This window comes from Centruroides sculpturatus, unplaced genomic scaffold, assembly GCF_000671375.1.
Source record: "Centruroides sculpturatus isolate CEXI.00-Female unplaced genomic scaffold, Cexi_2.0 scaffold367, whole genome shotgun sequence".
Lineage (NCBI taxonomy): Eukaryota > Metazoa > Arthropoda > Arachnida > Scorpiones > Buthidae > Centruroides > Centruroides sculpturatus.
The window spans coordinates 428,522-454,363 of record NW_019384575.1 but is presented as its reverse complement, the minus strand read 5'-3'; the positions used below and the strand labels follow the sequence as shown (position 1 = coordinate 454,363).

Below are 25,842 nucleotides of genomic sequence, written 5' to 3'. Positions count from 1 at the left end.
AATTTTCTTCTTTTATTAAGAAATGATATTTACTACAACAAAATAATTATAACACCATTTAAAAAGATAAGATCTAGGTGTTGCTTATTTTGTTTTTTTTATGCTTCAACAGACATTGATATGATGTGAAATTGATAAATTTAAAAAGATCAGCATCTATACAATTTTTAAATTGCAGCCCTTTGACAACCGGATGACTAGAAATAAATTCCAGGACCCGTAACATTTTTTGGACAAAGTACAACTATTGCATTCTCCTTGAAAAATAATAAATAACCTTTTGTTTTTTTTAAATTTAATTTTTACACATTTAAGAACCCTTTTACAAGGGTAATAACTTGATAAAATAAGTTCACAAGATTACATTCTATGCAAGAGAGATCTAAAAATTGATATCACATTGACAGAAATACCTCATCAAGTGGCAATTACAGAAAACCTATTCCTCCCTGATTAGATTTGCTTTTATTTTTCAATATCTTAAGTATATTTGTAAACTTATGAACTAAGAAAACCTTGTAATTGCAATAATAATAATAGTAATACAGTATCAGGTTTTCAGTTTTTAGACTCTGATAGAATGGAGTCTTCATCATGAATGATTTAAGGAATTGCATTTTTATCACAAAAATTCAACAACAAAAGGAAAATAATAATAATAATAATAGTTGTTCTTATTTAATGACTTAGAGAAAAATATAAAATATATCACAAATGAGTAAATAAATTTAAAATCATCTCTTGTATATTTATACATTTATATATAAATTTTTCCCTTGCATATATACAACAAAACATTTCATAAATTACCTTAAATTAAAAAGAAGTGAGTTATCTAATTGATCCTGATGCAATTAAACTCGGATATTCCGAGGTAAATACATTTGCTAATCAAATAAAATTACAATTCACAGATCAGTTAATTTATAATTTAATTTTCTGAAGTACTCATAGCAAAATATAATTAATTGATCACTCTTTTACACACAATATCCTAGTGTTCTTTAATTATAAAAGACAAATACACCTCAAACAATTTCTATAATTCCATTGTGGTTATGGTAATAAATAACGTTTTACTATACAGATGTAAAAATTACAATACTTACACAAGGTAACATGTTTAGCATTATATTCTATAATTTTAAAGTGATATAAGGTTTTTTTTTTTAAATATACTTTAAATCTAATTTACAATTTTCCATGCAATAAAATAGATTTTATTTGGTGTTATACTTTAAAATTTTTTTAATGCTTAAAACTTTTTTCTATAATCATTACTTCAAATAAATTCTGTGTGATTTACTAGCAAAATGATTTGCAACACCTGGAAGTATGACTAGTATAGTTCCCATAGAATACATTTTGTATGAAATGTACACAGAGATATGCAATTGTTTCCTCCCTTTGATTCTAACAATCACTTATACAGGATGTTGACAAAGACATTGCACCAGTTTATATCTTGCTTCTGCTACATGTTAGCTAAATAAAAATGCATAAGACTAATTAGTAGGGGATATTCAGTGGCATAGTTGCCATCTTGTACTCTAATGCACTTGTATCTAGAAGTGAGTGCACAAGAGTATAGGTAATTGATATAGAGTATAAGATGGCCCACTACTGATTACTTATATTCGTGTGCATTTGTACCTAACATGTAGCAGAAGCAAGACAAAGCCTAGTTTTTGCCTACATCCTGTATCAGAATATTTTAAATTTTGCATCATAGGAAACAAATTAAATAACTGCACATTCAAATTATACCCTATTTCTTCTATCAACTGTTATCATAGTAGACATATTTTGTTTGTAATGTTAGATGTTATGTTTCTTTGATTCGTTGAGATAAAAATTCTTTTAATTAAAAAAAATTATTAATCTACCACTTACGTATTCAGAAAGTAGTCAAAGTTTCTCATTATATTTACACCTGTACTTGTCACATTTCTCTTTATATTTTATCTTCAAAGACAAATTTTAGATAGTTTTTAAAATCCTCAAACATATAAGTGTAGCATTTAATATTCTACATCATAATCATCACATCTAATAACAAAGTAAATTTTATACAGCTTCAACTGTCCAAAATCTAAAATAAGTGGAATTTTATCGCACAGTACACACTTATTTAACAATTTTTTGTGATTTCATACTTCATGTAAATAATTCTCTTCATTCTTAGGACTAAATTATCTCCTAGTGTTGCAAATTTTTTTGCCGATAAGGTAACGTAGTAATCAGGTGCAAAGCCATACTCATCATCATAACATTCTATACTACTGATTTGAAAAATCAGATCAAGCAGTTTACTAAATCTGCAACTCTTACATCAGTTTTACAATGGTTTAATAACAAAAAATTATCATTGTAAATTGGATATTTTATATTTCAACAAGGCATTGAACTTAAATTCTGATTTTCAAGCCTGTTTGTAACTGCACATGATGCAAGCATGACAACACCAGATTACTAAAGAGTTACCTTCTTATAGAAAAGAATCTATAAACAAAGAGTTAATTTATTTAATAATTTCAATGATTAAATAGCGTAATTTTATATATTCTGGAACTAATTTTTGATTGTACTTTATGTATAGTTAATGATAAAGTTGTTCCTGCTGGCAAAACAACATAAATAGCATTAATTGTTCCTTATTAAGTTAAAATCACATCACATTACTAACATCAAAGAACTAAAACTGAAACTTCTTTGTACATAATGAAATTTTAGTAGAATTATCATCTTTTTTGCTTTATTTCAATTTGCAATTTAAGTTTTTAAGATTTAATTTGGTACAATGACGAAGTCTTAAAAAGGTATAATTATGCTTATTTCAAGATTATTCTTTCCAAAATAGGTATTTATAACTAACACAATTAGGAAAAATAAATTACTTACCTCTCTTAAAAACTCTTGAGTATTATTAAATAACTTGTTTATACAATATTTTATAGAATAATAGTTATAATCACAGAATATTTTTTCATAACAGATTCAATAAAAATGAATCAAAAATAATTATTGCATATTGATTAAATTTAAAGCCTTGTGACTTCATCTTTGTCGTCCTCTTCGTCGTCGACTAATGGAGTCTCTTGTTCTAGATCTTCGGCACTCATTTCTTTTCTGTTAGGTATGGGAGAATGCGTGTGCGAATCTTGACTAGATGACTCAGAAAAATCTGTGCTTTCAGATAATCCAGTACTAGACTGCGACTCGAGACAGTCCCAGGATCCTTCCGGGGTAGACATGACACCTTCTCCTGCAACGTGTCTCATCCCCTTTTTTGTTGCTAATGAAGTTTTCGGTAAAGTTGCAAACTGTTTGTGAGTACCTTGAAATGACGATTTGAATCCTGGATCTGAATGAATAGAACATGTCATTAAACTGTTTTTCTCCCAAGAAGATTCCAGAAGACTTGAACAACTACAAGAATCTTCTAAATTTCCACCAACTCCACAAGCCAAAATATCTGAACTAGTACAGCTATGTATACTGCAAGGACTAGAAGGTGTAACCGAACATAATCTTGCAATCAGAAATGGACTCGGTGGCACCCTAACACCTCTATCTTTCCATGCTAAAAGTAAAAATAATAAGTACATAAAGTTTAAGAATATAATTTAAACTAAAAAACAATATAATATAATTAATAAAAAGGTAACTGCAAACTTCATACCCATAAACAAACTAATTTCACAAAATACAGAAACCCAAGCAAAAAGATTTTCATTATTAATGTCTATCTGCATATACAGGGTCTTCAAAACAAATGCTACCATTTTAAATTACAGTGATTATGTTAATGTATGTGACATCCACCAATTGATAGAGTAATTGTTCAAGTTTCATCTCCCATCTGCATTCAAATGTTGTCTACCTCCTCTAGAAGATATCATAAATGAAAATGGTGACTCTCAACACAAAAGGTATTTTGTGTTCTACAGTTTGCAAAGTCAGAATCATTTGTCATTGTGCTACACAAGTAGTCTGCAGCAGTTGTAGAATGGTGGCAAGATATATTGTAGTGAACATAGGAAGAAAATAAGTCAATAACTATCAGAAACTGACATATATTAATTTAAACACATACAAGACACCTACACCAGCATACCTCAAATTACTCATTTTTACTAACATTTTCATCTGTATATAACAGACGTTTTCAGAACAAAATGGACATCTTTAATTTGTTTGTTTTGTTCTGTGTTATTTATACCTGAAGATGTCTATTATATATAGATGAAAACGTTAGTAAAAATGAGTAATTTAAGGTATGCTGGTGTAAGTGTCTTGTATGGAAGAATAAGTTTAGATTGGATGTGTGCCATGCAACATAAGTTACATTCACTGAGAAATTTTAATGGGCATAGTTGAAAATTGGACAGTTTAACAATGTTTTAATGTGCATTATGTTAATTATTATCTGAAAAAAGTTGTAATTACAATAATTTAAACTGGTAGAATTCTTTTTGAAGTGAATTTCTTTTTCTGATCCTCCAAAGAGATCAGAAAAAGATCAGATCAAAGACAATGAATAAGAGAAATTTTATTGTCAAATTTTGAGTAGATATAAAAAAGGTAAACTTGTTGTGTACAGTGTACTCTTTCTGCTCCTAGTATGATATAAAATAACCATATTTTATTATGTTTTTATTATTATTTTTTTTTTATACCATACTACACATATATAGTATATGTATAAAATATAGTACATGTACTGTACTATGGTATAAAATAAAAGTAAATATATATCTTGAGAGGGAAGACAATTTTCCCAGTACAAAAATATTGGAGAGATTTCCCCTTTGTTCCTCACAGATCAACATCTTTGATTACTGTTCATGAAAAATTTTATTTCTGATTTGGGTACTGATGATAGTAGTATCTACAGCAGAATATAATATATAAACTGTGATTCACTTATAGCAAGTTTATAATTTCAATCAACATTTTACACTATAAACTTATACTATGGAAAAAGTTATGAAAGATGATAAGATTCATATGATAAGATTCATATTAAAAATTCAAGTATGTAAAATCAAAAATACCTTAAAATTTCTCTGTTCAATTTATACGATTCAATAAATTATTTAAACAATGCTTTACAAAATTTTTCAAACTGAGCATTATATATTTTTTCATTCATTCAAAATGTTTTGCAAGAAATATAATATGAATGCATATATGAGATTGATTGTGATAAATATTTTCTCTCATATACAAAATATCATGAAAAATTTCCTTCTGTAAATGGAGATTCCAAAATGATTTCAAAATGCTACAACAACTTTATAATCGAACTGTTTCATTAGAGTTTAGTAGATTAAAAATTAAAAATAAATAGAGATTTTTCGTTAATTAAACCCTGAAGAAACAGTTCAATTGTAAAATTACATACAGTAGAAACTCCATTTAATGTTTTTCAAGAAACCGGTGAAAAAGTATGTTAAATTGCAGATTATTTAGAATCCAAAACATCTTTATAAAACATGCCAAAGCCTATAAATACAAGTGTACATGCATTCAGAATGGATAAAGTGAAGAAAAACACATATATTACAAGTATAAATGCTTCCAAGAAAGTGTTTATTTCATACAATATAATGTAAAATGATCAATACCTCTAGACAAAGATAATACAATAATAATAAGTTAATTAATAAGTTATCAAGGATGTATGTTTGTTTCTTGTTGAGGATTATGTACTTTAATTGCTGAAGTTTCTAAGTTTAAAATGTAAAGCTATTATGTGTTAAAGTACTTCTTTTTGTGTTTTGCACTTGTTGCCACAATGTTCTATAGCTGGGTATATAGGTTTATAGCTGCACAGGAATACCATTTCTGGACTACAGAACCTACATTGGACTTTGACAACTGACTTAATGTTGCTTATTTCTACTTGCAAGGACAATCTTCAAGTCCAGCAATGGTTGCCAAAGTGTCAATAGAATATGGTGTCCTCTCACTACCACAGGGTAAGAAAATGATCTCAATAATTCATTAAACTTTTACAACTCTCCTGATAATCTGAACATAAAATATAGTACATTTATTGCTTTTCAAGAAGTGCTATTTAAGTTGAAAATTCATCCAAAGATGAAGTTTTTGATGTATTAAATCCCAAAGAATACCCAGAATCAAGACACTAAATACAGTAACATTAACATTCAGACTCTCTAAACAATCTTTACATGCTACAGAAACTTATAATTACTAATGTTTTCAGTTATTTTTAATGACAAACTGTTGAATGACTACAAATGTACATGAAAATATAAGAAAATAGATATGATAAAAATACAAAATTAATCAGCAAATATACATAAATAAAAGTACTTGCCTTAAAGTCATAAAAATGGAGAATAAATATAGCAAAAGTAACAAAGGAAAACAAAGGTTGGGATACAAAGTCCAAGGATTCTTAAAAAAGGAATCTGTGTAATCAGGATTGTGACAACTCGAAAATAGATATATGGTAAAAATGCTACATATATTTTTATTCTTTACTTTTTGTTTTAACTTAGAAAGCCAGACAATTTTTAAATAAATGTTTTAAAATATTTGTTATGCTATGTAATCATTCAATTTATTGTATCTTATCCGAAGATGGTCATAAAAAATGGCCAGAAATCATTAATAATTAAAAATTTGCTACATGTAAAGGCTGTTTAAAGAGTCTGCAAATCTACTGTTGCAGTTTCTGATTGTTATAATACTAGCATTCATTAGGTTTATGATTTGAAATGCACAATGAAAAACATATGTTAAATGTGAAAATACATTAAACTGAAAAATGTTAAACTGAGTTTATACTGTATCTTTGTGCACATGAATACATACTCAAAAAATACAATGATAAAGAATTAGTTTTTTAAAATATAATTTAATGTATTTCCATTGAATTTATATAATAAACATGAAAACAACTGAATTTTCTTTCATATTATACATAAAACATTAATAAATGAAAAATATTTTTGTAAAAAGTAAATCCAAACATTTTTTCCTTGTACATCTTATAGTTCCTCAGGTTTATAAAATATTAACAAAAGAAATTTAAATAATCTAAACGTTTTGTTTATATAAAATATGACCAAATGACTAACACAGATAAAATATCAGTCTACTGCTATGGGGGACCCAGGATTGAATTCAGGTGGTCAAAATCCTCAAATTTTTTCATGGGCGGTCTTGTTCTGAATATATCAGATCCTGTCTCCCACCATCCAGCTGCCTCATTGTGAGCCTGATCATAACAGCCATGATTAATTAAAAAGCCCTCTTAGTGCCTGCACAGCAGAAAGAAGGAAAAGCATATTTAAACACAGTATTAATTCAAAGTGATAACTCTTGAACAACTAACATCAAAACAATACCTTTCGTACTTTTCCAGCTTGGATTTATTTAGGATAAATGAACAAACGTGTTTTGTTTATCCATAAACCTACTTCAGGTTTAGCATCAGCATTCAAAAAATACAGCATTCTGAAATTCCACAGAAGAATGTTAATGTTAAACCCAATAGTTTATTCATAAACCCAAAGCAGATTTATGAATAAACTAAAAACATTTGTTCATTTATCTTAAATAAATCCAAGATGGAAAGGTATGAAAGGTATCGTTTTTATATAAGGTATTAATTTTTTTTAAATGTATTTATTTAGTTTTTCCATATAATAATTGTAAATAAGTTCTCCAATAATTGTTAACAATTCTGATATAAAAATGCAAGAGTTAACTTGCTAAAGACAACACAGATAGTAAATATTTCTATTAAACTAAACATAAGCTACCTACTTTATAAGTATAACTAACTTGTAATAAGTTTAAAAACTTTATTAGTTCATCTTCATGGCTGATCAAATACAAAATTTCAATGTTGTTCTAAAGTTTGTTGCATTTATATGAAATCTTTCTAAATATGCAATATTAAAATAAACTAAGTAGTACTCAAACATTAAAATCAACCAAAAAATAATGGAATAAAATATTCACTTTTGTATGTGATTAATTATTTTGGAAAAATGAACAGTAGAAAATTGAAAAAATATTTAATAATTTATTTACTTCAGGAGTGTAACTTTCTATATTTTAACAAACAAAAGACAATAACTCCTCATCTTATTTTACATATATTTGTGTTTAAAATTCTCTATATTTTAAACAAACAGAATTAAAAAAACTTTAATTGCTTTCAGTAAGTTTATTTTATTTTTGTATTATATTACCAGGCAGTTAAAGCAAAGTTAGTATTAAAACACTGTAGCAGTTAACATGTAAATAGTTTCTGAAAATAAATATTAATAAAAATTTAAAAATTGGCAGGATGGCCAAGACAGTAAAGGCTGATGTGTTACTGTCTTGGCCATCCAGCTTACGATTCTGGGAATCTTGGATTGAATCCAGGAAAGTAACCTCTAATTTTTCATGGGAGGTTTTTCCCAATATGTCAGGGTCTGTCCCTCACCATCCAGCTGTCTCAGTATGTGCTTAACCAAATCCCATAACAGAGATGGAAACAGACTTTTATAATAGTAAGTTATGTTTTTTAGGAACCATGTTTAATGGTTCACCTTTACAGTAATTCATAATTCTTAAGTAAATGAATCAACTGTTGAACAGGATGTTTTATTTATTTTGTCTTAATTTAAAATGATCTTTAAGAAATTAGAAGAAAAAAAAAAATGTAATCTATTAAAAGAAGGTTGGAGTTTAACAGAATATGAAGATAAAAGAATGATACATATCAAAAATTATCTTTCACTTAGACCAGAGAAAAATAAACTAAATTCAATTACTGCTTTTCATAATCTGATTAGGAGTTAAACTTATTATTTAGTAAATTGCTGGATATTATGAGTACTGTTTTATTATTCATAAGTAAATCCAGTTTTTTAAGTAGTAAATAGTTACTATTGCATAACAAATAATCATGTATAGGAGTCTTTCAGAAAACAACAGTAATAAACTATTTCAATCTATTTGAACTTAAAACATATTAGAGCATAAGAAATATCAACATCACACCTAAACACTATTGAATATTTTCAACTTTTAATTTCGTGAAAGACATTTCCATGAAAAAACTGCATATCTGCCAACCATGATATTACATAGTATAGCTTGAGAACACTTTAAACCTTTAAAAAGCATTTTAAGTGTAAAAAAGTTAACTTTTGCCTGTTCTATTAAACTCAGATATTAGAAATATGTACATAATTTTTTAAATTCCATACTGTTGTTAGCTACCTTGCATCATAAATATATTTTGTAATGTGAAAATAATAAATGAAATACTTTTAATAAATTTTGATGAAATTACTGCAATTTTTAAATTTCTAAAATGTAAATTATTTATAATTTTATAACGTAATTTCACTACAGTGTTGTGGCTTTACAAATGGTAACTTTAGCAAATAAAAGAGTTCACAATCACTTTCGAATAGCATAAAGCTATCATCATCAGGTGAAAAATTGAATACAACTTTTCTTTTAAATCTTTTAAATTATTTATAAATTTTAAAAACAGAAAAGCATATATATATATATATATATATAAAATGCAAAATTACATAATCAATGTCAGCACTTAATATTTTATTTTAGTAGTTTATCTTTTTCTAGTTTATGTTAATTAGTATTATAAAAAAATATTTGAAATCATTACCTTGAATTAACTGTTGTTCTTTTTCACATAATTGTTCTAATTCATATTTTTTTTCTTGTAGCACCCTCTAAAGATAAAAATATCAAATATAAAAACAAACTCTCAAATTTTGAAAGTAAATAAAATTTCAAATATTACATAGATTCATAATAATAAATAAATAAATAAATAAATAATACATTTTTTAATTTACAATAAAAATTATTTGTCAAAGGTTGGGACTAAAGTTGTGACAGACATGAGATGAAGAGGCAGATAATAGAATTCCTCCTATCAGTACAGAAAAATTAATTTACAATCCATAATTAATACACATAAATCAAAGACTGCAAATATATATCTGCTGCATGGCAAATCTTTATATAATGATAAAACTGATCTTTACATGATAAACCACGTAAGAATATGCCATTATAAGTCAACCACAAACAAACATATATATTTCTAAATGTTGTTTCATATTCATTTAATGTTGTGTATTACATATATATATATATATATATGAGGAATTATGAATGCATGGGAAATATAGGATGTTCTATATATGTTCTAAAAATTAAATATCATCATCACTTGTCAGTAACATTCCAACTTCAAATGTTATCAAATTGAAAGCTAGATTGGAAACCTGACTTTGACTTATGAAATATGCCAAAAACGTGTGTGTTCCTAATAAATGTGTTTGTTAAAAATGTAAGACTGGTGTTGAGATTTTCATAGTAAAGTATTTTACTTCATAATAAAATTAATATATACTTTAATAAATTACTATTTATAAATATTTAAAAATTACTTTGACTTTTGTTTAAAATTCTTTTACAATCATTTTTTTATCACTGAAGTTAAATTGTTGATTTGTATACCCATCCCATATATGTACCTTGTTACACTTTACTTTATAAAATAATGAATATTTAAAGCAAAATAAATAATTGTATATATTTGTATATAATCTCATTTCTTAAAATTGTATATATTAATATCAGTGAACCTTACACCAGTATACCTAACAACAAATACAGATCAAACTGTTCCTAAAAATGGTGTGATTCAGAGTCAACTATAAAACTTGTTCTAACCCCACACAAAATCAAATAATTAATGGCTTTAGCAGTGGTGTAGCAAACATAAGTGGCGCCCAGCGCACGACATTTTATTGGCACCCCCTCCCCCTCCAGAAACAAATCTGTTTGTCTTGAAGACCGTTTGGCGCCCCTCTGCAAGTGACACCTGGGGAATGACAGACCTCCTCGCTCCCTCACTACGCTAGTAGACTTATGAGAGGAATATATTTGAAAAATAACCATCCTTCGAAGAGCTAATAACTAAAATAATTTAAAATTTAAAACAAACAACATTAGACAAAGATCAAGTCTAGAACAATGCATTACAACAAAACTATCAGTTCTGAATGACAAAATAAAAGTTAATTCCCAATTGGATTTTTTAAAAAAGGCTTCTAAATTAATAAACAAAACTCATCTAAGTTATAAATGCTGGTGTATAAATTACATTCAAAAGAAAGAAACCAAGACCAGACAGTGTGTTTTGACTTTGAGTGAGATCCAAACACATTCTTTAGTAACATGATGAATGCTCTAATCAATTAAGTTACTGGTACATATTTACCCTAGCTCAATTGGCTAGAATACTTGGCATGTTACAATGCTCTAGATGTGGTCTGAATCTACAATAGTGTTTCTATATTTTAATTTCAAAATGACAAAAAGAAAAAAAAATGCTAAATGTAAGAAACCAAAATAAATTTTTTTATTCAGAAATGTTTTCATTCTTTTACAGATTATCAGCTTTAAAAGAACGAAATCATTTCTGAATAAAAAATTTATTTTGGTTTCCTGAATTTAGCATTTTTCTCTCTCATCACTTTAAAATATAATAACAAGTGCAAATGTTATTTTATTTTGATTCCTTTCTTTGGACAGTCATATATAGTTAATAACTAAGATTTATATTTTGGATATTATTTGTTAACAATTTTAGCATTCAGTTTTTTTCATACTGAAGATTTCAAATTAATTCTGAAATTATTAATTACTTCAATTTGAAGTTGGCAATAGTTAAAGTTAATTTAGTCATAAGTAACTTTTACTTTTCAATTATTTGATACTTCAGATTTTTGGATAAGTTTCTTTGTAAAATGCAGCTCAGTTGTGTACAATGTCAATAATACAGTTTGGTTTGGTACTCTCTAAACTGGAAGAAAAATAAAAAATCTCAATGGGTATTGAGTAAAGAAACTAAAGCAGTATAAGGAGTCAGGATATTTATTTGGGATAAAACACTTCTCAGAATTCCATCTTTAGATCACAACATTCTATAGAATATATTCATTCTATAATATATATACTTGAACCTGTATAGCTCAAATATGATTTATCTCAAAATTTATTTTTTCCCCCTGCCTTTTCAGTCTAAATTCAATATATTTTCCATGTTTATCTCAAATAATTTTCTCCCAAAACCGCTATCTCAAATTATGGAATGAAGTGTCAATTACTAATTCAAAGTTCAGCAACTACATTTTGAAAGCATAAACTGCAATTAATAAACATCTCTTGCAATACAGTACATAGTTGCAATTAATGCTACTTTTTTCTGATTAGCTACTAGTTTGGAATATGTCTTATTGGTTAAGAAAGTCAGGCATCAGAAATTATTGACAAACTATCTCTGTTAAGGTACATCAAAAATGTTTTATTTATACCTGATACAGATGCGTACTATACTTGCTATTGTATTAATAAAATACAGTATCTCCAATCAAGCTTATTAACCTATTACTGTTTTATTATGTTTATCTCAAATCTTTTTCTCATTCTTGTGAAACTCAAGGTTCAATCTATTATGAATGTTGTAGATTGAAGATGAAATTAAAAATCCTGAAAAGTGCTTTATCCCAATAAATATCCTAACTTTTTTAACTGCTTTTACATAAATTTTGTGTTTTGAAATAATACTTATGTAATGGTGTCTTAAGACAATGCTCATAAGAAAAGAGATTACAAAACACCAAACTTGTTACCAAGGCTAGGACATGTATGCACTAAAAGTCATATAAATTATTTTTATAAATATGATTTTTAATGCCTAGATTTCCCAGCCTTACTTATTACACAACTCAATATTGAAAACTAATCCCTTATAGAACATTTGGTAATTATTTAATATTTTTAATCAAAATGTGTTTTTCATTAAAACTAATTTTAACTTCGTACAAATAAAAACTTCTTACTTTTAATTGCAAATATTTCATATGTAGTTCAACTTTATGTACACAGTCTTCAAAAAGAACCACCATTCTCATTGTTTTCTCACAACTCTGGATGTAACGAACAAGTGTCTTATGATCAACTTTTTCCATATCGTGCCCATTGATAGATAAAATGACATCACCTAGTTATAAAAAGCAATGCAAAAAATTTTAAACATTAAATATTGGTAAAAGAATGTAACTTATTTTCAATTTAAAATTATACCTGGTCTCATTCCTGCACGAAAAGCAGGACCGTCATATTCCACATAGTCAACGTAAGTTATTAATTCAATTTCTCCATCCTTCTTGTGATGAATCCCATATGTCTGAAAATTATTTAATAATAATCTTCATAAAGTTATTGAATATATATTTGTAATTACAAGTAAATTTAATTGAATCTAACAAATTTAATTACTATCCAAAATTTAAAATTAAAACTAAGCTATTTCAAATGTTACTATGACAGTGAAAGGATTAAATTTTATTAAAATTACATAAGACTGATAAACTTTGTTTACTTATTAAATAACTTCACATATTTTAAATCAATCACAATAATGTGAGAACCTGGGCTAGTAATTTTTGTAATTTCAACAATCCTAATCTTTTTTTTTTTTTAAATTAAAAAAAACAAAAAAAAAACCAAAAAAAATGAATTTATTTTATTTCAATTAAAATTGACAAATTCAAAAGAGGAAATTCACAAGATTTTCCCACCAATAACATGTCCTTCATGAGTGATACATCTTCTAATAAAAATTACTCATTGAAGAAAATCTCTCAGAAAAAATCAGGGTTTGAACTAGGGTTTGGCTTCCTGCATAACCTTCCCAAATTTGGGCATCAAAACAGCAGGAAGAAGACCCCAATTAAAAGAAAGGGGAAAGAAGGTCAGAGAGTTCACCAGCCCGTTTTTGAAGTGTGTGCTCATCCCTGTTGTGCTCCACCACCGATCTTTCCGATTTCCTGCCATTTCCAAATCTTAACTACTCCAAACTAATTTACAATCAATTGAACCTGTTGTGGATATTACTATTGTGGACTTTTGAATTCAAGACTCACCATAAACAAGCCCTCCATTCTTCAGGACATCCAAGTGATCATCAACCATCACAAATCCAGGTAGTTTACAACCCACATACACAGTTGTGAACACTTGTACAGGTGAGCATAAAGGTTTAGACTCGCCTCTATTTCTATCTTCGTAATTTTCTATTTACTTGAAAAATAAATATATGTTGTTCTATGGTTAAATGCATAGTGGAGAGTGTTATTTCCAGTGTGCTGTCTCTCGACTCCCTCCTCCATCCCAAGCCTGTTTAGTCCTTCACACATAACCACTCTCACAGTTATAAATTATTTGAAATGTTCTTGTGCACCTGAAGTCACAGGTGGTATCAGTCCTGACTTTGGCACTGCTGACATAATAGTCACAATAAAATTGTATGCAGATCCAGATTTAAGCTGGTTCAACTTAAGATATAATATACAAGAGGCACTTCCTCTTCAGCAAATAACTGGAAATATGTATAAACTATCTTTGGGAATAGGAGGCACCTTGTAATGTGAGGTCCTAAGTTATAACAACTTAACTTATATGTAAATCTGACTGATTATATGAAAACTGTTCCTTAACATTTTTTGTAAATAAAGATTTCTTTTTAAAAATTTCTCTTTGTATTGTAGGTGCTACAAAGATCTTTTCTCTAGGCCCATCACAGGTGGCTGGCAGTTAGCCAGGCTCACAATAGAGCAGCTGAGTGATGAATGACAGGGCCCAACATATCACCAATTATAAAAAGAATTCCTGGAGTGCTTGCCTAGATTTGATCCTGTCCCAAAATCAATAGTAGTAGGATCCAGAATACTCTGGAGTGATAGGAACCTCTTTAAAGAGAATATTGTTTGATCTTATTATGTAATGTTCCATTTGAATTGGTAAAAGAAATTACAGCTGTAGGAGTTAAAGATAAGGGTAAAATTAAGCAGGAAAACTTTTTGTGATTAAATATATCTAAACTTCTAATTAAAATTATTTATTTATTATATATTAATACATAAACATTAAAAATGTTATAAAACCCAACACTCATTTTTTATCAAAATTTAAGAATTATTATTAGCTAATGTATCATTATATTTTAATATATACATACATAAATTTTTTATTACAGAAAATCATTCATATTTATGACATGTATTAAAAAATATTCTGAGTGATATTTAATATGCAAATATAATAATTATTAAAAAGATAAACATCAGGTAATAATGAATCCAATGTATTAATAAATATTATGGAAACTTCTTGGATTATAGTATATTTGATTTAATAAGATAACATGTAATCTTATCACAAATGTTTACAAAAATTGTTTTTCCACCCGATTTGATAACTTGATTGAAATTAATTTTAAAATTTCTTAAAAAAATTTTTTTAGTTGCAATATTTTCATGTGAAAACTAGAAACAATTATTCATCTATCATTTCCAAATTGTTAAAATATATAAATACTGTATTTTTGTATCTAGTTTAAGTTTTTGCTGTTTAAAATAAAATTTAAAACTGAGGTATATTTTGTCCCATTGCATAACCTGCATCTCTTTCAAATTGACATCATGAACTATGATGGCTGCTCTGTTAGATAGGGAGATATGACGGGATGGGTTTTATTTTTGTTCTAGAAATTTTCTGCAAATTATATGCAGAAAAATATTGTGTATATTTAAACTGGTATTTCATGTTTTTAATGCATTTATAAAATTTTATCTTAAAATATTTAATTTAGTATTTGAAAATTTTCTATAATATATTTCATTTTTGTATACTAAACTAGATGTTCTGTCTGACTGTCTTTGAAAATCCAACACAGACATTTCACAATGTTCTCATATCTGTGTTATAATTTATTATATATAATCATTTTTAAACAACATTAGTTGTATTGTTGTTCTTTAAAGTAATGCAGGGCAAATTAATTAAGCATTGCCTACATATTTTTGTTTTTTTAAAGTTAACTGACCAATAAATGTGACATTCTATTAAGCAGAATGTTTAACTTCATTGTCTTTTAAGGCCTAAAATATTTTATGGTTGTTTTAGATTTTCTGTTAATATACTTAGCATTCCCTTCTGAATATACTATTACTCTTTTCTGTAAGAAGCCTGCTTTTAATCAAACATTTCATGTGGGTGAGTGAATAAGCCAAATCAGATCAGATTTAGCTTTATTAAACAGATTACTTAACTGATACTTTACACAAATTGGCCTACTAGTAGCCAAGTGGATAAAACCACTAAGCGCTGGTAGTTGGTTGTGAGTTTGTGTATCGCAACAGGCTGGCCACATGGAGTTTTCTGGGTTTTCTTCACATTAGTAANTTCGAATTTGTTATTGCGTATTGGTTCGATTATAGAACGATTGTAAACGTTTCAGAAAATTGATCAAATTGAAAATAGTTCGTTTGATTTTCGGCAATTCTCTTCAGCGGTAGGTGTTATATAACAATTACTATGGTTATTGAAATATTGGATGTAAATGGGGTTTGCTTGCAAAACCTCCGCTGACGAAGTCGCGGGTAACAGCTAGTATATATATATATTTTAAATAAATATTGTAAAAATATTAATTTTATGAACATGTTTAAGCATTAGTTTTATTCATTTCCTAATTTTCAATTATCATAAATTAATAGAAATTATCATTAAATAAATATATAAAAATTTAAAATTAAAATTTGAAATTATTTGTTTTTTTAGATTAGATTAATCTATTCAATTAACAACATTAGTTACAATTTTATATTTTTATGTATATAAAAAATGATTTTACTTTCTATATATACTTTGATTATAAGGTAGGAAAACAATACTAACACTATTCAGAGTGAGATTCTTATCATGAAATAATTATACACAATGATATTTTATAGTGATATTCATTTCTAAAGATCTTTATTAAAATTCAAAAAAATATTCATGTCTGAGAATTTAAATCCTATTTCAAGGATAAGAAGCATAATCTTAAAAATTCTCCCACTAGATCAGTTTTTTTTTTTTTCCAAAATCTTTAAACTATTTGGAAGATATTAACATTTTAATAAGTTCCTGTGTATATCCTATCTACTTGGATCTTATTTATTAAGGATTTATACTGGCATAGTTTCCAATTAGCAAAGAGGAGGAGGAAAACAGTCAAATGTCAAAACAAAATATCTTTATTTTCATCTGCTGCTTGAAATTGAAATATTGAAGGCTGAAGGTGAAAATAAAGATATTTTGTTTTGACTAAGTTTTCCTCCTCCTATTTGCTAATTGGAAACTACGCCAGTATAAGTGCTATTAATAAAAAATGTCTAAGAAGACAGGATATACACAGAAATTTATAAGAATATAAGAGGTATAAAGAATTAGTTTATTTTAAATTTAGAAAAATTATGCCATAAAAATTTTCATTTTTCAAATTTATTCTACAAAATTTGAACAGGTTAAAGTCCCACTCCAGAATGACTCTTTCCATCTAAATTTTCTAAATTAAAGCAAATTTATTTATAATTACTAAATTTATCGAGAGATGATGTTGGCCTAACTGCTTATCTTTAGTCTAATTACTCTATAATTAATTATTAAAATTAGTCTTAATATAGTCCAATAATCTGGTAGTTCATTTGGCTTCAAAACAATTTAATAAAATTCCTAAAAAACTAACAATTATTAACTTGTTTTAAATCTAAGTGTAAATGTACATTTAATAGTTATTCATATTAGAAAAATGAGCATTCCAAATTATTCAAATTTAAACTATGTTCCTTTAAAAGCTGCTGCTTATATTTGATTAGTCTATATAAGTGAAAAAACCTATTTAATAACTATAGGTAAAAGTACTTTTAATTTAAAAAAAACCCAAAAACTAAAGAAGAAAATTTCAATATTGCAAGTGCTGTTTTATTTTCTAATATTAATAAATATGCAGGTTCAGATTTCTACAAAATGCCATTATCACTTCTTTAGATTTCTGAATGTCTATTCAATAAATTTTCTTCCTTGTTAGGTTTTACTTGTTTATGGCAATGCGACATATGGGTGATCTGCCAGGGAAAGGATACTTCCCGGGAAGTCTTACAAGAAACTGGCCTCTATTTAGGTGTTACTAATGTGAATATAACACAAACTCCACGTGGCCAGCCTGTTGATAAGGCATGAATCAATGACAAACTACCAGTGTTCCGTGGTTTTATCCAATCAGCCACATGGGATTTCTTCCTCATAAGATTAAAAAAGTATTCCTAAGGTTTTGCAAGTTAATAGGGCTTCCTTTATTTTTTAAATAGAACAAATACTGGCTATATTTTTTTAGTAGTGATAATACAGTATANTAAATAAAATTTCAAATATTACATAGATTCATAATAATAAATAAATAAATAAATAAATAATACATTTTTTAATTTACAATAAAAATTATTTGTCAAAGGTTGGGACTAAAGTTGTGACAGACATGAGATGAAGAGGCAGATAATAGAATTCCTCCTATCAGTACAGAAAAATTAATTTACAATCCATAATTAATACACATAAATCAAAGACTGCAAATATATATCTGCTGCATGGCAAATCTTTATATAATGATAAAACTGATCTTTACATGATAAACCACGTAAGAATATGCCATTATAAGTCAACCACAAACAAACATATATATTTCTAAATGTTGTTTCATATTCATTTAATGTTGTGTATTACATATATATATATATATATGAGGAATTATGAATGCATGGGAAATATAGGATGTTCTATATATGTTCTAAAAATTAAATATCATCATCACTTGTCAGTAACATTCCAACTTCAAATGTTATCAAATTGAAAGCTAGATTGGAAACCTGACTTTGACTTATGAAATATGCCAAAAACGTGTGTGTTCCTAATAAATGTGTTTGTTAAAAATGTAAGACTGGTGTTGAGATTTTCATAGTAAAGTATTTTACTTCATAATAAAATTAATATATACTTTAATAAATTACTATTTATAAATATTTAAAAATTACTTTGACTTTTGTTTAAAATTCTTTTACAATCATTTTTTTATCACTGAAGTTAAATTGTTGATTTGTATACCCATCCCATATATGTACCTTGTTACACTTTACTTTATAAAATAATGAATATTTAAAGCAAAATAAATAATTGTATATATTTGTATATAATCTCATTTCTTAAAATTGTATATATTAATATCAGTGAACCTTACACCAGTATACCTAACAACAAATACAGATCAAACTGTTCCTAAAAATGGTGTGATTCAGAGTCAACTATAAAACTTGTTCTAACCCCACACAAAATCAAATAATTAATGGCTTTAGCAGTGGTGTAGCAAACATAAGTGGCGCCCAGCGCACGACATTTTATTGGCACCCCCTCCCCCTCCAGAAACAAATCTGTTTGTCTTGAAGACCGTTTGGCGCCCCTCTGCAAGTGACACCTGGGGAATGACAGACCTCCTCGCTCCCTCACTACGCTAGTAGACTTATGAGAGGAATATATTTGAAAAATAACCATCCTTCGAAGAGCTAATAACTAAAATAATTTAAAATTTAAAACAAACAACATTAGACAAAGATCAAGTCTAGAACAATGCATTACAACAAAACTATCAGTTCTGAATGACAAAATAAAAGTTAATTCCCAATTGGATTTTTTAAAAAAGGCTTCTAAATTAATAAACAAAACTCATCTAAGTTATAAATGCTGGTGTATAAATTACATTCAAAAGAAAGAAACCAAGACCAGACAGTGTGTTTTGACTTTGAGTGAGATCCAAACACATTCTTTAGTAACATGATGAATGCTCTAATCAATTAAGTTACTGGTACATATTTACCCTAGCTCAATTGGCTAGAATACTTGGCATGTTACAATGCTCTAGATGTGGTCTGAATCTACAATAGTGTTTCTATATTTTAATTTCAAAATGACAAAAAGAAAAAAAAATGCTAAATGTAAGAAACCAAAATAAATTTTTTTATTCAGAAATGTTTTCATTCTTTTACAGATTATCAGCTTTAAAAGAACGAAATCATTTCTGAATAAAAAATTTATTTTGGTTTCCTGAATTTAGCATTTTTCTCTCTCATCACTTTAAAATATAATAACAAGTGCAAATGTTATTTTATTTTGATTCCTTTCTTTGGACAGTCATATATAGTTAATAACTAAGATTTATATTTTGGATATTATTTGTTAACAATTTTAGCATTCAGTTTTTTTCATACTGAAGATTTCAAATTAATTCTGAAATTATTAATTACTTCAATTTGAAGTTGGCAATAGTTAAAGTTAATTTAGTCATAAGTAACTTTTACTTTTCAATTATTTGATACTTCAGATTTTTGGATAAGTTTCTTTGTAAAATGCAGCTCAGTTGTGTACAATGTCAATAATACAGTTTGGTTTGGTACTCTCTAAACTGGAAGAAAAATAAAAAATCTCAATGGGTATTGAGTAAAGAAACTAAAGCAGTATAAGGAGTCAGGATATTTATTTGGGATAAAACACTTCTCAGAATTCCATCTTTAGATCACAACATTCTATAGAATATATTCATTCTATAATATATATACTTGAACCTGTATAGCTCAAATATGATTTATCTCAAAATTTATTTTTTCCCCCTGCCTTTTCAGTCTAAATTCAATATATTTTCCATGTTTATCTCAAATAATTTTCTCCCAAAACCGCTATCTCAAATTATGGAATGAAGTGTCAATTACTAATTCAAAGTTCAGCAACTACATTTTGAAAGCATAAACTGCAATTAATAAACATCTCTTGCAATACAGTACATAGTTGCAATTAATGCTACTTTTTTCTGATTAGCTACTAGTTTGGAATATGTCTTATTGGTTAAGAAAGTCAGGCATCAGAAATTATTGACAAACTATCTCTGTTAAGGTACATCAAAAATGTTTTATTTATACCTGATACAGATGCGTACTATACTTGCTATTGTATTAATAAAATACAGTATCTCCAATCAAGCTTATTAACCTATTACTGTTTTATTATGTTTATCTCAAATCTTTTTCTCATTCTTGTGAAACTCAAGGTTCAATCTATTATGAATGTTGTAGATTGAAGATGAAATTAAAAATCCTGAAAAGTGCTTTATCCCAATAAATATCCTAACTTTTTTAACTGCTTTTACATAAATTTTGTGTTTTGAAATAATACTTATGTAATGGTGTCTTAAGACAATGCTCATAAGAAAAGAGATTACAAAACACCAAACTTGTTACCAAGGCTAGGACATGTATGCACTAAAAGTCATATAAATTATTTTTATAAATATGATTTTTAATGCCTAGATTTCCCAGCCTTACTTATTACACAACTCAATATTGAAAACTAATCCCTTATAGAACATTTGGTAATTATTTAATATTTTTAATCAAAATGTGTTTTTCATTAAAACTAATTTTAACTTCGTACAAATAAAAACTTCTTACTTTTAATTGCAAATATTTCATATGTAGTTCAACTTTATGTACACAGTCTTCAAAAAGAACCACCATTCTCATTGTTTTCTCACAACTCTGGATGTAACGAACAAGTGTCTTATGATCAACTTTTTCCATATCGTGCCCATTGATAGATAAAATGACATCACCTAGTTATAAAAAGCAATGCAAAAAATTTTAAACATTAAATATTGGTAAAAGAATGTAACTTATTTTCAATTTAAAATTATACCTGGTCTCATTCCTGCACGAAAAGCAGGACCGTCATATTCCACATAGTCAACGTAAGTTATTAATTCAATTTCTCCATCCTTCTTGTGATGAATCCCATATGTCTGAAAATTATTTAATAATAATCTTCATAAAGTTATTGAATATATATTTGTAATTACAAGTAAATTTAATTGAATCTAACAAATTTAATTACTATCCAAAATTTAAAATTAAAACTAAGCTATTTCAAATGTTACTATGACAGTGAAAGGATTAAATTTTATTAAAATTACATAAGACTGATAAACTTTGTTTACTTATTAAATAACTTCACATATTTTAAATCAATCACAATAATGTGAGAACCTGGGCTAGTAATTTTTGTAATTTCAACAATCCTAATCTTTTTTTTTTTTTAAATTAAAAAAAACAAAAAAAAAAACAAAAAAAATGAATTTATTTTATTTCAATTAAAATTGACAAATTCAAAAGAGGAAATTCACAAGATTTTCCCACCAATAACATGTCCTTCATGAGTGATACATCTTCTAATAAAAATTACTCATTGAAGAAAATCTCTCAGAAAAAATCAGGGTTTGAACTAGGGTTTGGCTTCCTGCATAACCTTCCCAAATTTGGGCATCAAAACAGCAGGAAGAAGACCCCAATTAAAAGAAAGGGGAAAGAAGGTCAGAGAGTTCACCAGCCCGTTTTTGAAGTGTGTGCTCATCCCTGTTGTGCTCCACCACCGATCTTTCCGATTTCCTGCCATTTCCAAATCTTAACTACTCCAAACTAATTTACAATCAATTGAACCTGTTGTGGATATTACTATTGTGGACTTTTGAATTCAAGACTCACCATAAACAAGCCCTCCATTCTTCAGGACATCCAAGTGATCATCAACCATCACAAATCCAGGTAGTTTACAACCCACATACACAGTTGTGAACACTTGTACAGGTGAGCATAAAGGTTTAGACTCGCCTCTATTTCTATCTTCGTAATTTTCTATTTACTTGAAAAATAAATATATGTTGTTCTATGGTTAAATGCATAGTGGAGAGTGTTATTTCCAGTGTGCTGTCTCTCGACTCCCTCCTCCATCCCAAGCCTGTTTAGTCCTTCACACATAACCACTCTCACAGTTATAAATTATTTGAAATGTTCTTGTGCACCTGAAGTCACAGGTGGTATCAGTCCTGACTTTGGCACTGCTGACATAATAGTCACAATAAAATTGTATGCAGATCCAGATTTAAGCTGGTTCAACTTAAGATATAATATACAAGAGGCACTTCCTCTTCAGCAAATAACTGGAAATATGTATAAACTATCTTTGGGAATAGGAGGCACCTTGTAATGTGAGGTCCTAAGTTATAACAACTTAACTTATATGTAAATCTGACTGATTATATGAAAACTGTTCCTTAACATTTTTTGTAAATAAAGATTTCTTTTTAAAAATTTCTCTTTGTATTGTAGGTGCTACAAAGATCTTTTCTCTAGGCCCATCACAGGTGGCTGGCAGTTAGCCAGGCTCACAATAGAGCAGCTGAGTGATGAATGACAGGGCCCAACATATCACCAATTATAAAAAGAATTCCTGGAGTGCTTGCCTAGATTTGATCCTGTCCCAAAATCAATAGTAGTAGGATCCAGAATACTCTGGAGTGATAGGAACCTCTTTAAAGAGAATATTGTTTGATCTTATTATGTAATGTTCCATTTGAATTGGTAAAAGAAATTACAGCTGTAGGAGTTAAAGATAAGGGTAAAATTAAGCAGGAAAACTTTTTGTGATTAAATATATCTAAACTTCTAATTAAAATTATTTATTTATTATATATTAATACATAAACATTAAAAATGTTATAAAACCCAACACTCATTTTTTATCAAAATTTAAGAATTATTATTAGCTAATGTATCATTATATTTTAATATATACATACATAAATTTTTTATTACAGAAAATCATTCATATTTATGACATGTATTAAAAAATATTCTGAGTGATATTTAATATGCAAATATAATAATTATTAAAAAGATAAACATCAGGTAATAATGAATCCAATGTATTAATAAATATTATGGAAACTTCTTGGATTATAGTATATTTGATTTAATAAGATAACATGTAATCTTATCACAAATGTTTACAAAAATTGTTTTTCCACCCGATTTGATAACTTGATTGAAATTAATTTTAAAATTTCTTAAAAAAATTTTTTTAGTTGCAATATTTTCATGTGAAAACTAGAAACAATTATTCATCTATCATTTCCAAATTGTTAAAATATATAAATACTGTATTTTTGTATCTAGTTTAAGTTTTTGCTGTTTAAAATAAAATTTAAAACTGAGGTATATTTTGTCCCATTGCATAACCTGCATCTCTTTCAAATTGACATCATGAACTATGATGGCTGCTCTGTTAGATAGGGAGATATGACGGGATGGGTTTTATTTTTGTTCTAGAAATTTTCTGCAAATTATATGCAGAAAAATATTGTGTATATTTAAACTGGTATTTCATGTTTTTAATGCATTTATAAAATTTTATCTTAAAATATTTAATTTAGTATTTGAAAATTTTCTATAATATATTTCATTTTTGTATACTAAACTAGATGTTCTGTCTGACTGTCTTTGAAAATCCAACACAGACATTTCACAATGTTCTCATATCTGTGTTATAATTTATTATATATAATCATTTTTAAACAACATTAGTTGTATTGTTGTTCTTTAAAGTAATGCAGGGCAAATTAATTAAGCATTGCCTACATATTTTTGTTTTTTTAAAGTTAACTGACCAATAAATGTGACATTCTATTAAGCAGAATGTTTAACTTCATTGTCTTTTAAGGCCTAAAATATTTTATGGTTGTTTTAGATTTTCTGTTAATATACTTAGCATTCCCTTCTGAATATACTATTACTCTTTTCTGTAAGAAGCCTGCTTTTAATCAAACATTTCATGTGGGTGAGTGAATAAGCCAAATCAGATCAGATTTAGCTTTATTAAACAGATTACTTAACTGATACTTTACACAAATTGGCCTACTAGTAGCCAAGTGGATAAAACCACTAAGCGCTGGTAGTTGGTTGTGAGTTTGTGTATCGCAACAGGCTGGCCACATGGAGTTTTCTGGGTTTTCTTCACATTAGTAATGCCTAAATAGGGGTCAATTTCCCATTACAGACCTTCCAGGATGCATTCTCCTTTGGTATATCACCCATGTGTAGTGTTGCCCCAATCAAATAAAACTAAAAAATCTTTACATAAATTATATTTATATAATTAAAAACATCATATATTCACAGTAAATTCTTTATATTAATTCAAAACAAGTGATTTTGTTAGTAAGCATCCAAAAGCATAAACTATAAAATAGAAACTATGCATCTTGTTTTTCTCTATCTTTCTTTTTGTTTAGTTATACATTTTGTATGAGTATTCATCTATGACTCATCAGCTGATTTTTCCATCTAATATATTAATAAAAAATGAATTTTAAGCAGTTTTATAAAGTTTTTAGATGGAAGGTGGAATTTATACATTAAATTTTATATTTTTAAGGATTAATTTTTTATTATATTTTTAAATACTCAAACAATTGTCTTAAATAATCGGGCAATAAATCTGCTATTATTAATAATTAAATACTAAATAATTTGTTACTAGAAGTAAACGTTAGGCACCATCTCTTACCTAAATTAATAATTTATTAAATAATTTAGAATCATCTGGAATAAAAGAACCAGCCAGGGGCAAGGCTTGAACCTGCAATCTCCACTTGCCATGAGGTGTGCTTACCAGTTGCACCACCCAGACCCAAGCCTTCGCTTCCAGATTTATTTAAATTTAGATATAACCTTTAGTATATAATTATTAAAAATAGCAGATTTATAACATGATTATTTAAGATGATCATTTGGTTGAATATCTATGTATTTGACTTAGAGATGTTTAATCTAAATATATAAAATTGCTTGTCCTGACTGACTCACTCATTCATTCACTGATTCATCATCGCCCAGAGCAAACCGCTTAACCTAAAGAGGTGAAATTTGGTACACAGTTAGGGTACGTCATGGAAACGCACACTAAGAAAGGATTTTTCGAAATTCCAACGCGGGGGGG

General features: G+C 27.5%; 1 protein-coding gene across 1 annotated transcript in view; it reads right to left on the bottom strand.

Annotated features, from left to right (window-relative positions):
- Nucleotides 1-1,546: 1,546 nt before the first annotated feature.
- LOC111624313 (cytohesin-interacting protein-like) overlaps nt 1,547-25,842 on the bottom strand; it is a 48,896-nt gene continuing 24,600 nt past the window's right edge. Inside the window, exons 3-6 of the mRNA XM_023367128.1 lie at nt 21,709-21,811; nt 21,465-21,625; nt 9,677-9,743; nt 1,547-3,583 (exon numbers count right to left, since the gene is read on the bottom strand). Of these exons, the coding sequence (XP_023222896.1) occupies nt 3,042-3,583; nt 9,677-9,743; nt 21,465-21,625; nt 21,709-21,811 (873 nt within the window). The 3' untranslated portion in view covers nt 1,547-3,041. The remainder of the gene's footprint in view (nt 3,584-9,676; nt 9,744-21,464; nt 21,626-21,708; nt 21,812-25,842) is intronic.